The following is a 14,451-nucleotide window of genomic DNA, read 5'->3' on the forward strand; positions in this document are numbered from 1 at the left end:
ACTCCTGGCTCAATTTTCAAATGCACACAATAGGGATACCTATTCAGGCCACAGAATGTAACTGATTATTGATAGCATGTGATACTCTTTTTCCAAATCGCAGGCAGGCCAAACGGGACCTTCCCCAACTCTGTGTTCCCGAAGAAATCTGCCTGTTTAAAGCTCTTCCCCTGCTGATGCTCCTGTTGTATCCACTAGAGGTGAATTTATAATACATGTCACTTTTAGAAGCCACAGAGAATGCCCAATTAGAAGCACGGAGGGAAGCATCCGGAATCGCTGTTTTTCCTAGAATCACCTACAGTTGCCTCAGGTTGAGCTTCTTACAGCTGGGCAGGTGAGGGGATGGGGCTCCTGCCCTGTGAATAGCTGGAGGGGAGCACTAATGAGGAGACGGAGGCTGCTGGGGAAGTCTCTTTGGAGCCTTTGGAGCCGGAAGAGGATTGGCTGAGGGATGAGGCCACCTCATTACACTTTGCTGAAATGAGAGCACTTAGGCTTTGTTGGGGGGTCTTGTTTGTTTGTATATATATATAAAATCCACTCCCCCTGAGAAAGGCTTACCTGACTGATAGATGCATACACTCTCATAACACGGTGCTCTATATATTTTGAAAGTGGCGTATGCTCAGGGGAAATGTGGAAGCCACAGAGGATCTGAGCCACGGGACCACAGAGATTCGATCATCACACTTAGTGATTACCGTTGTTAACGTTCTATTCTAACAGACTCTGGTTTTCTTCTTCTGAAGACCTTTATGCCTAATGTTATAGAATATGGCCTTTGAATAAAGAGACTGACTATTCCACAAACATGTATGCCCTCTGAAGCAGGCATTGTGTAGAATGGATGTGCAGATGTTGCTGTTCTCACTGTGTTGCCACCAGGAAGAGGGATTCCAACCCCTCCTAAAAGCTGTCAGGACTGTCTCTCTCCATTCCAGACTTGCCCCACCCCACCCAACTCCCCAAGCCTGCATCAACATCTAAGAGAGAAGTTTACCACCTTTGAGGATTCTGCTGCCTTAAAAAGAAACACTGTGCAAGAGGGCCCTCAAAGACTGTAAAAAGCCAGAGGATCAGGGAGTTTGCTGTGAGATTCTGTCTCCTAGGAGTGTTCAAAGCCACACCCATAAACCATCTTACCAACATGGCTGCCTAACCATGAGAGGAACAAAGACAAAAATAGACGTGCTAACACGGACAGGCACAGACGAGTCCAGGAGACCTCAGCCCTATGCAAAGAACTACAAGCAACTAAGGAGTGCTGAGGCTGGAGAAACAGTCTTCTTCAGGAAAGAGCATATACATTGATTATCCAATACCAAATGGTCAGGCATGAGAACATACATACAAGTAAAATTATGCAGACTGAGCAGGCTGTATTTAGGAGTATATATGCATGTGCATGTAATAACAGTTAATTAAAAAGAAGCCAGGAATTTGAGGGGAAAAAAAAAAGACCAAGAACGGTATGTGTGAAGGCTTGGAGGATGGAAAGGGAAGAAAAAAATGAAAATTATATAGTAATCTCTAAAGGTAAAAGAAACAATAACTAAATAAAATGTAGATTTGTAATCTGGAGTCTTTGACAAGAAGTTGCATAATCAAAAATTAACATTAGGCTAAAATATAACATTTAACTTAATTGCTATAAATATATTTTCTTGTTTATTTCATGCAACAATAAACCCTCTTTGGTGTTTATCTAACAATAATGTCACTGGGATCCTCTTTAAAAGCATAATTTACAGCCAATTGATAGTTTCAAACAACTATGGTTAACAAAAATATCCAAAATAAAAATTTCATTTGAAATTATATAACAGTTTTGGAGAAAAGTATTGATTTGCCTCAAATACTTCATTTTACATTTAATAATGAGATAGTGAATGTTGCCAGAGCTTTTTGAAGTCCCCAGTGATTTAAGTTAGGGAAGTAAAGATTTGAAATTAGGATGGTAATTTTATCTAAAAAAAAAACCCTAAAAGATGAGAATGGATGATTTTGAAAACAGTGAATAAAGAGACTCAGTTTGCCTTAGGAGACATAAGTCATCAGCTTGAAGGCAACATAATGCTGTGAACATCTAGGCATTGTGTGCCTCTAAAGTAGCTACTTTTTCCCCTGCTTCTGTTATCAAACTAGGGACTACATACAGTAAGCAAATGTTCCACCGGGGAGTATACCCTAGTCTGCAAAACAGATCATGTGGGATGTGTGTGTGTGTGTGTGTGTGTGTGTGTGTGTGTGTGTGTGTGTGTCATGCAAATTTCCTTTTAGTAAATACAGATTTTTTTCTTTCAATATATCCTGATTACAGCTTCCTTTCCCTCTGCTCCTCTCAGTTCTTTCCCTCTTCCCCAGACCCACTTTCTGTCTCTCATAAGACAACACAAAACAAACAAACAAACAAACAAAAAACAGGATTCTAAGGAATAATAAGATAAGATTCAATGTGATATAATACAATAAAACAAAACCACATTGGAACAGGTGAAAACAAACAAGCAGAAGGGAAAGATCCAAAGGAAAAGGCACAAGAAACATCCACAGAGACCCACTCGTTTGCACATACGAAATACCCATAAAAACACTAAACAGAAAGCCATAACACACACACACACACACACACACACACACACACACACACACACACACAGAGCATACAGGATAAAAATAGAATAAAAATGTATAAGCAAAGTGATATAAAAATAAAGATTAAAAAAATAAAACATAAGATAGAATTTTTGAAAAGGAATGAAGCCAAAATATTATAGTATGAAAAACCTCCAAGGATCCCATTGAACTGATTTTCTGTTGGTCACCTACTGCTTAACACATAACTTACCCTTAAGAGTAGTTTGTTTGGAAACAACCTACGTGTCCCTCAACAGAAGAATGGATAAAGAAACTGTGGTACATTTACACTATGGAATACTACTCAGCTATTAAAAACAAGGAATTTCCAAAATTTGTGGACAAATGGATTGAACTAGAAATTGTCATAATGAGTGAGTTCACACAGAAGCAAAAAGAGCTAAATGGTATATACTCACTTATATCGAGACACTAGCCCAAGGTGTACGTCCCCATGAAAAACTGTACCTACCAGAATAATGGGCAAGAGGGGAGGACATCCTATTGAAACTTTAGGTGTGAGAAGCCTGGGAGAAAGAGGAAATGGAAGGATCCAGTGGGTCCTGGAAAACTACAGGCGAGTCTGGGCCCTGGGGTCCTCCGCAAACTGTGGCAACAGCCAAGGAAAAAATAGGCAGTAAAAACCTTGAACCCCTACCCGGACTAGCCGATGGACATTCTCCACTGTTGAGTGGAGAAGAAGATCTAACTCTCACACAAACTCTGGTGCCCCATATTTGATCATGTCCCTTGGATGGAGATGCCTGGTGGCACTCAGAGGAAAGATAATAGGTCACCAAGGAGAGACTTGATACCGTATGAGCATATTCAGGGGGAGGAGATCCCCCTCAGACACAGACATAGGGGAGGGGAGTAGGGGGGGGAAGTGGGAGGAAGGGAGGGATGGGAGGATACATGGGATGGGCTAACAACTGAGATGTAATATGTATAAATTAATAAAAATGTATTAAAAAAAAAAGAAATACATGATTGTTGATTGTTGACTTGAAAGTAAATAAAATCACTAAGGAATGCATTGAAAAAAGAATGGGTCTATGGCCCTACCCGCCTCACTATGTTCAATCTCATTGGATAAGGGAATAGACTTGTAATAAAACAACGTGAGCATTTAAGGAGTTGCACAAGTCCATGGGGACTGCAGGAAAAAACAGCAAGAGATGGGCATACAACAGGAAGAAAGTGATCGATGGCAAAGAAATCATGTCCCCTGGAGGGGGAGACCTGGTGGCACTCAGAGAAAGGACAGCAGGTTACCAAGAAGAGACTTGATACCCTATGAACATATACAGGGGGAGGTAATCCCCCTCAGGAACAGTCATAGGGGAGGGGAATAAGGGGAAAATGGGAGGGAGGGAAGAATGGAAGGATACAAGGGATGGGATAACCATTGAGATGTAACAAGAATAAATTAATAAAGGAGAAAAAAAAGAAATAAAAAAAAAAAGAGTAGTTTGTTTCTCCAGTGAGATTTCCCTGGAGAAAAGTAATTTTTCATTTGCAAATGGTTATCCATTGGAGACAGTTGGGGTTAAGGATGGGGGGGCATGTGTAACACCCCTATTAGCTCTAGGACCCCATGTACTGCAGCCTCGTGCAGGCCCTGTGCGTGCTGCCTCAGTCTCTGTGAGTTCATACAAGCTTTGATCATGTTAATTTAAAGGGTCTTGTTTTCTTGGGGTTCTCCATCCACTCTGATTCTTATACTTTTTCTGCCTCTTCTTCCTTGAGGGGTTTCTGAGCCCTGAGGGAAGGATCTGATGGAGATATCCCACTTACGACTGAGTGTTCCAAGGTCTCTCACGATCTGCATGATGTCTGGCTGTGGGTCTCTGCATTTGTTCCCATCTGCCTGCAGGAGGAAGCTTCTCTGAAGAAGGCTGAGCAAGGCACTGATAAGTGTCTCCAAATGTCATTAGGAGTCATTGTATTGATATGGGGTGTTTCTTTCTTTCTTTCTTTCTTTCTTTCTTTCTTTCTTTCTTTCTTTCTGTGTTTTAGAACAGTCGTATTTAGTTTTACTCTAAGTGGCTGGGCTGTCTAGTCTCAGGTGCTTGGTCACCCCAGCAGTGCTGAGTATGGGTTCCATCTCGTGAAGTGGGCACTAAGTTGAATCAGATACAGGAGGGGTTACTCCCACAAACTTTGTGCTATCATGACACGTCCTATCTTGCAGGCAAGACACCAGTGTGAAGAAAAGGTTTTGTGGCCAGGTTGGTGTTTAACACTTCTCTTTTGGTAGCACACAGTATTTTGGCTGCTGTTGATGGTGTTTTTATGTTGGTGTCTAGGTACCTGGGGTTGGGAAGACTGTACTTCTAGGTGCCGATATCTGGTCTTGTCTTTGTTGGGTGGGTGTTTTGTTTCTTGGTTTCTGTTGCCCTCGCTGGCTCTTAGGAGAGTGTGGTGGCTATGCATTGCCTGAAAGGGAGTTCTTCTGGGATTCTGATGAGTGTGGCCACTGGGTAAAATGTGTTTCTAGGTATTGGGAGCTGACACTGAGGAATGGAGATGGGCTAGGAGTCGGGGCTGAGAGGGCCCACAGGAGCATGGGAAGTGAGGTATTCTATACTAGGATCTGCCTAGTGTCCTGGAAATGGGACAGAGAGTTAGGAGAGGCCACAGCAGGTGGTCTGCTACAAAGATGGGGGTGAGACTGCGGAGTTGGGTTTAGAGGAGAGGAGAGAGAGAGATGAAAACCTACAGTTAGCCTACCTGCTTCCATGGATGGCATGACTTCTGTCTTCCCAGAGGGTCTTAAAACAGATCTTAACATATATGAGACAAATAATAGAGATTTTTAAGATAATTTCTTAGTAAGAAGAATTAAGTGAAAATGTACACAGTGTCAGAGCAGTGGACTTCAGTGAAGATTCAGGGTCTGCGCGCTCATGGGTACATGGTCATTCTAACTATGACTGTGGATTGGAGTTGAGGAGGAATGCTATGGAGTTATGGTGAGCTGGAGGATGCTCATCAGGAAATAACCTGGGAACACAGGAAGGGATGAAGTTCTCTTGGGCAGGTAGACCTTCCTCTTGGCACTTCTCAAGCTGAAGGAGCAGCTGATACTCTGCTCCCACAGGAATAAGGCCAAGGCACTAATTGGCCAGCATACTTGCTCTCCCTGCTTCTGCAAACTCTACCCACACCATTTACTTTGAAAGGCCCTAAATGTCTGGTGTGACTGATTGTAAGAGAAGTCAGTCCTCCTCTCTCAAATGCTCCTTTCAGAAGTGTGGGTATCTGAAGTGGATTACAAGGTGGTCGACGGAACACAGGCAAATGGAGATAACAGAAAAGAAGAGAGAAACTTGGATAGATACCAAAAAGAAGAGATTGATTGTGTGTGTGTGTGTGTGTGTATGTGTGTGTGTGTGTGTATATGTGTGTGTGTGTGTGTGTGTGTGTGTGTGTGTGTGTGTGTGTGCTGAACATATTACCAAGCATGATTAAAGAGTGTGGGAAAAGACACAATGGAAAGATAGTCAGAAATTGGTAGAAACTAGAAAGAAAATAGAGAAAGAAAAATTAAATGCTGCTGCAACACATACATGCACACATGTACACATACATGCACATGTACAAACACACACACACAGACAGACACACAGATTTTGTTTTCCCAAAAGCAATGTCAACACAAACCTCTAAGTTCTGTAAGTTGTACTTGAATCCTGACCTCAGGGTCTAGAAACTGGTATTTTATGCCCAGTTCTAACACTAATTGGCTCTAGTCCTGGAACTCCAGCTTTCTTACTTAATAAATTGAGATCATCCATTGCTCCTTTAATGAGTTCTTTACAAACTGTCAGTGAAAACAAAGAAACCCTGAGTAAATGTTGAAAACTGCAAGGTGCAAACAACCACCTCAGTGCGGTTGCCATGGCTTTGAAGACTCTGTCCACATTACTGTCAATCAACAGAGTCAGATAAGAGGCCCCCAGTCCATCAGGAATGAGACCTTATGGTTCAAGGAGAGTAAATTAGTTTAAATCCATAAGGGAGAGAGCTGCTCTGGGAATCCAAGAACAAGGAAGGAACAATTTTTGGAGTATTTTAGGTTTTGTTTTTCTTTGTCTGGGTTTTTTGGTGTTTTTTTTTTTTTTTGACACAAAACTTCCTGTGTGCCAAGGCTAGCCTGTAGCTCATGATGGCCCTGCTTCTATCTCCTGAGTGCCCTGATATAGGCTTTTACCATCACGTCCAGCTCCATAGTGCTTTTTGTATTCGTTGAGATTTTTTTTCAGAGTGTAACGTGGTCATAAAAAAAAAAGGTTATTGTCTTTTGGTGTTGGATTTGTATAATTTCTTCTTGAGTAGAGAACTAGGCTTAGAGAAAGCTAAATCCTTCTCCCTGCGAGGGACTAATATTTGGTGTCTCTAAAAAGCCCTTTGTTGGTTGGTAGTTATTACTGGGGAGGACATGAGAACCAGGTCTCCACAAAGAGAAAACCATCATGTTAAAATTCCCATGGGGAAATCTATTTTCCTACTGGACTCTTAGTTTTCCATTTCTTATTGAAACAATTGTTTTGGTTAGAGAACCCATCTCCCTTTGTGTTTATTCATGCTGATAACAATTTAAAATTATTTTCCCTTAGACCTTGTTTTCACATTTTAAAATGATGAAGTATTTATTGGTCTTTGAAACCAAGGGAATAAACATGAGTCTTTCATCTTCGAGGACTCTGGATTAAATCTGCTCAGTTTAAGCTAAAACAAGTTTGATCTTGTTACCTGTGCTTCTCCAAGATCTCAGGGTGAGTAATGACTACAATGAAGTCAAATCCCTCCAAAATATGAAAGGAATATTAAAAGCATTCCTTTGAAAGCTAATTCGTACAAGCCATTTAGTGACAGAAGTAGAGGTGAGCTTGTTCATATAGTTTTGTTTAACAGTCTCAGCCATGGCAGCCATGATAATGTCTCTCTGGTTTGATGATCTGAGCAAAGTCTTTGCTAAGAAGTTATGCTGGAGGCAATAAGAAAAAGTCACTAAAAACTAATAACCGATTAGTGGCTGCCAAACAGCTTCTCATCTGTGGTGATAGACACCATGACGAGGCCTCAGCTGTAGCAGCTCAATTTACTTGTCATTGATTACCACTGAAATACTGTTCAAAGGGATCACTATTTACAACTTCCAGAACTGGCAAGTGCTGAACTTTCTAACTGGACCTTGGTGCCTCGGCACTGGGGTGACGCTACCCCAGAAGGGCATTGGTAAGTGTGCAGGGCAAGGCAGGGGTGCTAACTTCCTTCAGAGTCATGCAAGAGGAGGAACTGAAGCCAAACTCCAAATGGCACTGCTGACCTGCATTGCCTGAAATGTCCCGGATATGTCTATCATTCAAGCGCCATATACTTAGCCCTGCTCCACCCTGACCACCAAACTTCTCTTGAACAAGCATCATATGAGCTCTGGCATGGTGACAGTCTTATCTCCCTTCTTTCTAAATCCTTTCCTTTCTTGGAACCATTTGATACTTATGAACAAGGGTTTTCTTTTTTTTTTTAACATTTTTTAAATTTTTACGTGTACATTTATATTATTACACATATATACAATAAACTACCTATAGCAAGAAGAACCATGACACAGTCAGGAATTATATAAATGTTACATTCTTAGTGGTTTGGCTATTTGAATTTGACAACGTTGAAGAAAATATCTTTCCTATCTTGGTGCATCTAGAATTCTGAATGTAAATCAATCTCCATCACATCTTGTCATTATCAACTTAGAACATCTATCTAGACCTAAAAACATCTTAACCCCTAAACAACTAAGCTTCATTGTAAAACTAAGCTACCTGGTCTTCAACTTCATCAGAGACTTGAGAAGGAATAAACTTGATTACCTGAGAATGTTGGGAGTGTAGATTGGTAGCTTCCCAAATGAGAAGATGACAGAGACAGTTTGCTACCTGAATAGTCACCCAAAACTCTCTATTATGTTGGAGCATCTTCTTCAGCCTTCTGACCCAATATATCTGACAGACATATTTGTGAGGCAGGAACTATTGAGGACTTGCTTACCTTGTCTTGGCAGAGTTTGGTTATGGACTCTGCCTGAATTCAAGCTTACCCTTAAGAAAACTAAGTTAGACTAAGTAATGTCTCTTTTCCCTTATCTTAAATTCTTATATTTGGAGATAGGGATTAAAAAGAATGGAGGGGGAAATATAGAAATATATAGGGAAAATAGAACAAAAAGTAGATTGGTGAATCTACTCCTCAACTTAATGCCTCAATTGTCACTCACAAGGTTATTTTTAATTCACTGGTATAGAATTTTGTGTATAGCTGCAAAATAAGTTTAATTCTAGATACAGTGGTATAGAATTCAAATGTAAGTTTATTCTTCACACATATTATATATTTCTATTCTAATATGAGGTATTGTACCCATATAACTCAATTATATTGCAGGCTGTTTAGGATAAATAAGTTATACAAGTTGATTATTAGCTGATCAGATCACGGTCATGTCAATTGCTGGCCTACTATTAGAAAGATAAGGTAGGATAGTTAGATGAGGTCTTCAAAAACCTCAGAGACATGCAGAATATGACATTTAAAAATGTTTTTATTATTGTAAAGATTCACTGACATGAGCCAGGTTAACTCCTGGCAGCCTACCTCAAAGAGGATGATGAGCATCAAAGAACCTCCTTATGGAGATGGCTTCAAATGTGGCAAACAAGCCACTGGACAAAATGTCCTCATTTCTACCACAGACAGAATTCTGCGTGAACAAGGGTTTTCATAGACAAACCAAGAGGCGACAGGGCTCATCAAGTGCTCTAGTGTCTCCAGTGCTGATGTGAGACAAAAAGGCTCACTTCAGCCCTTCGCAAAACCTAGAGGATGTGCTGGTGTGCCCTCAGCAATCCAGGAATGGAAGCCTTAAGCTTCATGCAAAGATTCCTCCCAGCTAGATGCAATCCCAACTGTATGGCAAACAGTGGAATGCTTCAACGTCACCCAATAAGTTTTAATTTGCAAAATGAGACCGGGATTGTATTTATTGTGTGTAGTGGACGATTCTCACTGGCAAACTGAAATGCCATTACACGGCATCTGCGGCCAGTTGTAAAACCCAACATAGCGCACATAACCACAGCAGATAGGTCATTAACTTACATTGTTAATTTAACCAGGCAGGGAGCAACTGTGAGCTGCTCAGTGCCATCCTCCCACTTGTATAGAACCCCCTTCTGGGGTGCTGTGTCCCCTGAGGCCAGCCCCCGAGTCCTCACATGACTTGGCATGACAGTCATATGATACTTCCTCACTGTAACTCTGCAACAACCCTGGAGATGACTGAGTAATCCAAGTGACTTTGTTGTTTGGCAGGAGAGAAGTCTAGTACACAGAGGTGCACGTGCGTCTGTTCACACATCACAAGCACCTTTGGGGAGAGCAGGGATTCTGAGTACTGTTTATGCTGCCAGTTGGCTAGTCTGCCATGCAGAGACACCATGTGACTACCCAAACCCTTCCGAGACTTTACTGATCTCGGAGGCTGGATGTTGATGCTTCAGATCATTAGAAATCCGTGTGTCCTCGCTCAGTAACTATGATTGGGTACTTCTCATGAGCCCAGCAGCATTCTGCATCCTGGGAACAGGCAAGTGGATAAGTCTGACATTGTGCCAAAATTCTGTATTAATTAAGTAGGCTCGCAATTGCCATTGTGAAGGACAAAAAAAAATGTGCAAGGAAACTGTCAAATGGGACCTAGCTTCATCCTCAGGTCCAAGGGCTTTTCTCGAGGAGGTAACATATAAAAGTGTGCCTAAAGGGAAGGGGGCAAGAAATTCAAGAACTAGAGTGAAGATGGGGGCTCCAGGACTGAAGACTCAGGGGCTAGAAAGGACCTGTTCCCAGTTGTGGGATGCTAGATCAATTTTGATGGCCCAAGTGGGAAAGGGTTGAATGAATATGGATGCTAGACATTTACAAGATGGAAGTGACAGATTGCGCTGATCAATAGGACGTAGGCAGCGGGAGTGGAACAGATTAGAGAGCCCTGCCCTGTGCTGGCTGCTGCAGGAGGAGTCAAGCGCTTAGGATCCTAGCGAGGATTTCTACAAGCAATACGGCAAACCACAAGCATTTCATTTGGAACGTGGAGGTTGAAGTCCCATGAGACAGGGGTTTGCCTAGCGGAGAGACCCAGTATTGGACAGTGACTTTCAGATTTATCAAAGTGACAAGGACAAATTCAGGTCCAGGGAGCTGAGGAAGCTAAAGCATTTGGGGGGGGGGCTTTTAGACAGTCTTCAGGGACCTCATATTTTAAAATGCCTTGCTTTTTTCTTCTGTTTTTGTATGTCCTTTTATTAAATTGATTTGTTGTTGTTGTTGTTGTTGTTGTTGTTGTTGTTGTTGTTGTTGTTGTTGAGGCAGAAACTCATATAGCTCGGGCTGGCCTCCAACTCAGTGTGTATCTAAGCATAACCTTGGACTTCCTCTGGGCTCATAAATACACATGACCAAGACCTATTTTATGTGGCTTTGGGACTTTGTGCGTCGTAGGAAAGCAATATGCCAGCTGACCTACATCTTCAACCCTTTCTTCTGCTTTTCAGACATGGTCTCCTTATGCAGCTTAGGTTGGCCCTCCTTCAGACACATGATCTGCCTGCCTCAGCTTTCCCTGTGCTTGGCTACACGCGTCGCCCACTGCATCCAACTACTTACCTATGCATTAACTCTGAGCTTTGCACTGATCACCAGGAAAGACTGATGGGGCTGTTGTCTTTCTAAGCAGGACACAGAGGCCTCCCAGTATGCAATTGGCCAATGCCGCAGAGCAAGGGCTCCAGTTCTCGGGCACAGGAGTCTCTCATATCACCATGTTTTCTCTCTGCCTCACCAAGGGCAGTTGCACCAGCTCTCAGGGATTCATGCCAAGCCAAATCACACTATTTTTTTTTAAAAACTAACATGTATAGGCATATGAAAAGTGAAACAACAATTATTAGATTAAATAATTTTCAGTAGTAGAAGGGATATAATTGCCTGAGGGAAAGTACACATTTTCTAAGTTCTATTCATTTACAAAATATCTGTCACCACCTTTCATTCCCATATCTGCTCCTGATATGGGGGAACTGTGTAAAATGGCTCAAGGTGTTTTCCCATGGCCCAGATGTTCCCAGGAGCATTGTCAGGGCACTGACGAAGATGAGCAGTGGAGCTGGCTGGACACAGAAGAGGGTGGGGAAATCTTCACCCCCATCCAGTCTTATCCATTTGTCATTGCCCCTTCTTTCAAGTCTCAGGGGATGTTAGTGATTAAATAAGAAACAAAGCTGTCTCGCATCTATGTCTGCAGGAGCTTTAGCTGCCTCACCTCGTGCTCTGCATGAAGGCCCTCCCTGTCCAGGGAAGGTCTTTCTGACAGAGCGCAGCATTTTTTTTTTTTTTCTGTGTCCTGCATCCCTGAACCTCTCAGTGTTGTTCTTGATGTTCCCAACAGCTCCTGGACTGTTTTGTGATCCCGGTGGTGATTTTGCTGTCTTGGTTCTTCCTGCTGATCCGGTACAAAGCTGTGCATTTTATCGGCATCGTGGTCTGCATCCTGGGGATGGGCTGCATGGTGGGAGCTGATGTGCTCGTGGGAAGGCATCAGGGAGCAGGTGAGTCTTGAGGCAGCCACCATCTCACTCACCACTATGAGTGGTACCAAAGGGAGACCTGGAATATCTGTGGTTGGGTAGAAACAGGACTGCTCGGAATCTGGTCTTTCCTTTAGCAGAGCCCTGTACATGTTGCCTACCCCCCCCCTTGGCCCAAAATAGCAGCACATAGATGGTCCTTGATATATATGTCCTGGGTGAATATAAGATGCCAAATTCAAAGACATTCACATAACTTTTAAAACTGAGGCCACCATCTATGAGGAGGGAAAACTTTGAAGGTCACAGCAGCTGGCCTGGAACAAACAGCTAGTTAAAGGCAGTGTGAACAAGCCAATCAGCAACTCAACCACAAAGCCTTCACCACTCACCCTCACCCAACCCAAGTCAGTGAAAGACCAAGGTTCACGACTACTGGGTGAAGGTTGGTTTACAGGCCGGAGAATGGGTACTTTTGAGGACCAGAGTAGGATGTGCTATGTTCCAGAGGCTAGGTGACATCTCATGCTTGCTCTTTGATTATTTGTTTGTTTTAATGGGAGAAGTTGTTCCATTGTTCATAGCTTGGAGACAGGCTGAGCTCTGTAATGAGGTCAGCAAATTCCCTGCACTCTTCTCTGAGGAACCCTAACCCCGGTGACCTCTGGAAGAACCTGCTTAATGGGTTTCCATTCTTGTGCTACAGAAAGAGTTTTAGAAGAGAAAAAATGGCATGCGCACACATCAGCGGTGGAGTAGAAAGTCGTCACTTTCTAAAGGTCGTGGGATTGCCCTTTTTTTCCTAAAATATTAGATAGTGAAGAGTCAGAATTGGGACATTTTGCTTTATGAGACAAGGCTGGTGTCGCTTACATTACATCATAGAAGTTTATAGAAAAAAAAAAGCCTTCTTCAGCCTCTTTTATATAATTGACATGAGAGAACACACCAAGTTCTGGGAAAGCCAAGTGAGCTATCTAGGGTCACAGAGATGAGACCAGAGGGCCTAGACCCCTGGGCTCCTGACCTGCTGAGCAGACTTCCTTCCTTCCACATTGCTAACAGGAAAAGATACAGCACAGAATAAAAGGGAGCCATCCTCAGTCTCCTGGACGTGCAGCCAGGACATTGTGAATCCCTACCTCAGCAGACGGCTTGTAAATACACACCCACCATCTCCCCAACTCCCCTTTGAGAGACACTTGTTTTATGTGATATACTATTAATAGATAGTATATCAAAGATCTGACTGTGTGCTTCATACACGTAGGCAGTGTTCTTTATAGTCTCTTCAGGACTCATGGATAGCGTTCTGTCTGATACGATGGCTATGTTTTCTGAAAACCATATAAACACAGACAAAACAGAATTTTGTATACATATCCTTAGTTCAAAATATTGTTCATCCTAGTTATCATCGTATTCCATAGTCAATCAAAACAGTCGTCATTCCGATAAGCCAGAGTGTTTTGGCCCCGAATAATAAGTTAACTATGGACTGATTTATTAGATTATTTACGTTAATCCTATAAAAATGTCTTTTGTCTCTAAAGAGTTAGGAAAACAGTACTAGTTAAGAAAAAGATGCTCTCACCCCCTTTCTCTCTCTCTCTCTCTCTCTCTCTCTCTCTCTCTCTCTCTCTCTCTCTCTCTTCTCTCTCTCTCTCTCTCTCTCTCGGGTACCCCTTCCCACTTTCCTTCTCTCCCCATGCTCATTTAAAGCTCATGTAATATAATTTTTTTAAGAAGGAAAGAAAAAGTCAACAAATCCATTCGAGAGCCTTTTCTTAAGTGGCCACTTGTCGTTGTAATTGAAATGAAGACATGGCTAAACCACACTGAAGTGGCTCAGCGCTGTCCCCACAGACCTGCGTGAGGCTCACAGTGTTGCCTTTTGTGACATGCAAAGCACCAGAGTAACAGAGTTGTATCTTATCACTGTAGAGCTCAGTCGGTGCTACTAAAGTGGCGCTCAAGTGTGTGGATCCATGCCTCAAGGCCAGCCCAAATATAAAATTCAAAAGCTCACTGACTATACATACTTTATCTCTATAAAAATATTAAATTGGCCAGAAATCTCAAGTATCATATAAGATTTTTTTAAAAACACACTGGCTTTGAAGTCAATATAATTTTAGAATTTGTATGCATTATTCCTAAA

General features: G+C 42.2%; 1 protein-coding gene across 9 annotated transcripts in view; it reads left to right on the forward strand.

Annotated features, from left to right (window-relative positions):
- The window catches only part of SLC35F1 (solute carrier family 35 member F1), a 487,869-nt gene that overhangs the window by 430,957 nt on the left and 42,461 nt on the right, over nucleotides 1-14,451 (forward strand). For all 9 annotated transcript variants that reach the window (XM_084777332.1, XM_084777331.1, XM_084777329.1 and 6 more), the window contains one exon: nucleotides 12,152-12,311. In XM_084777332.1, coding sequence (XP_084633458.1) covers nucleotides 12,152-12,311 — 160 coding nt within the window. The remainder of the gene's footprint in view (nucleotides 1-12,151; nucleotides 12,312-14,451) is intronic.

The sequence above is a fragment of the Acomys minous genome (genome assembly GCF_964271855.1).
Source record: "Acomys minous genome assembly, chromosome: 3".
In the NCBI taxonomy this organism is placed as follows: Eukaryota; Metazoa; Chordata; class Mammalia; order Rodentia; family Muridae; genus Acomys; species Acomys minous.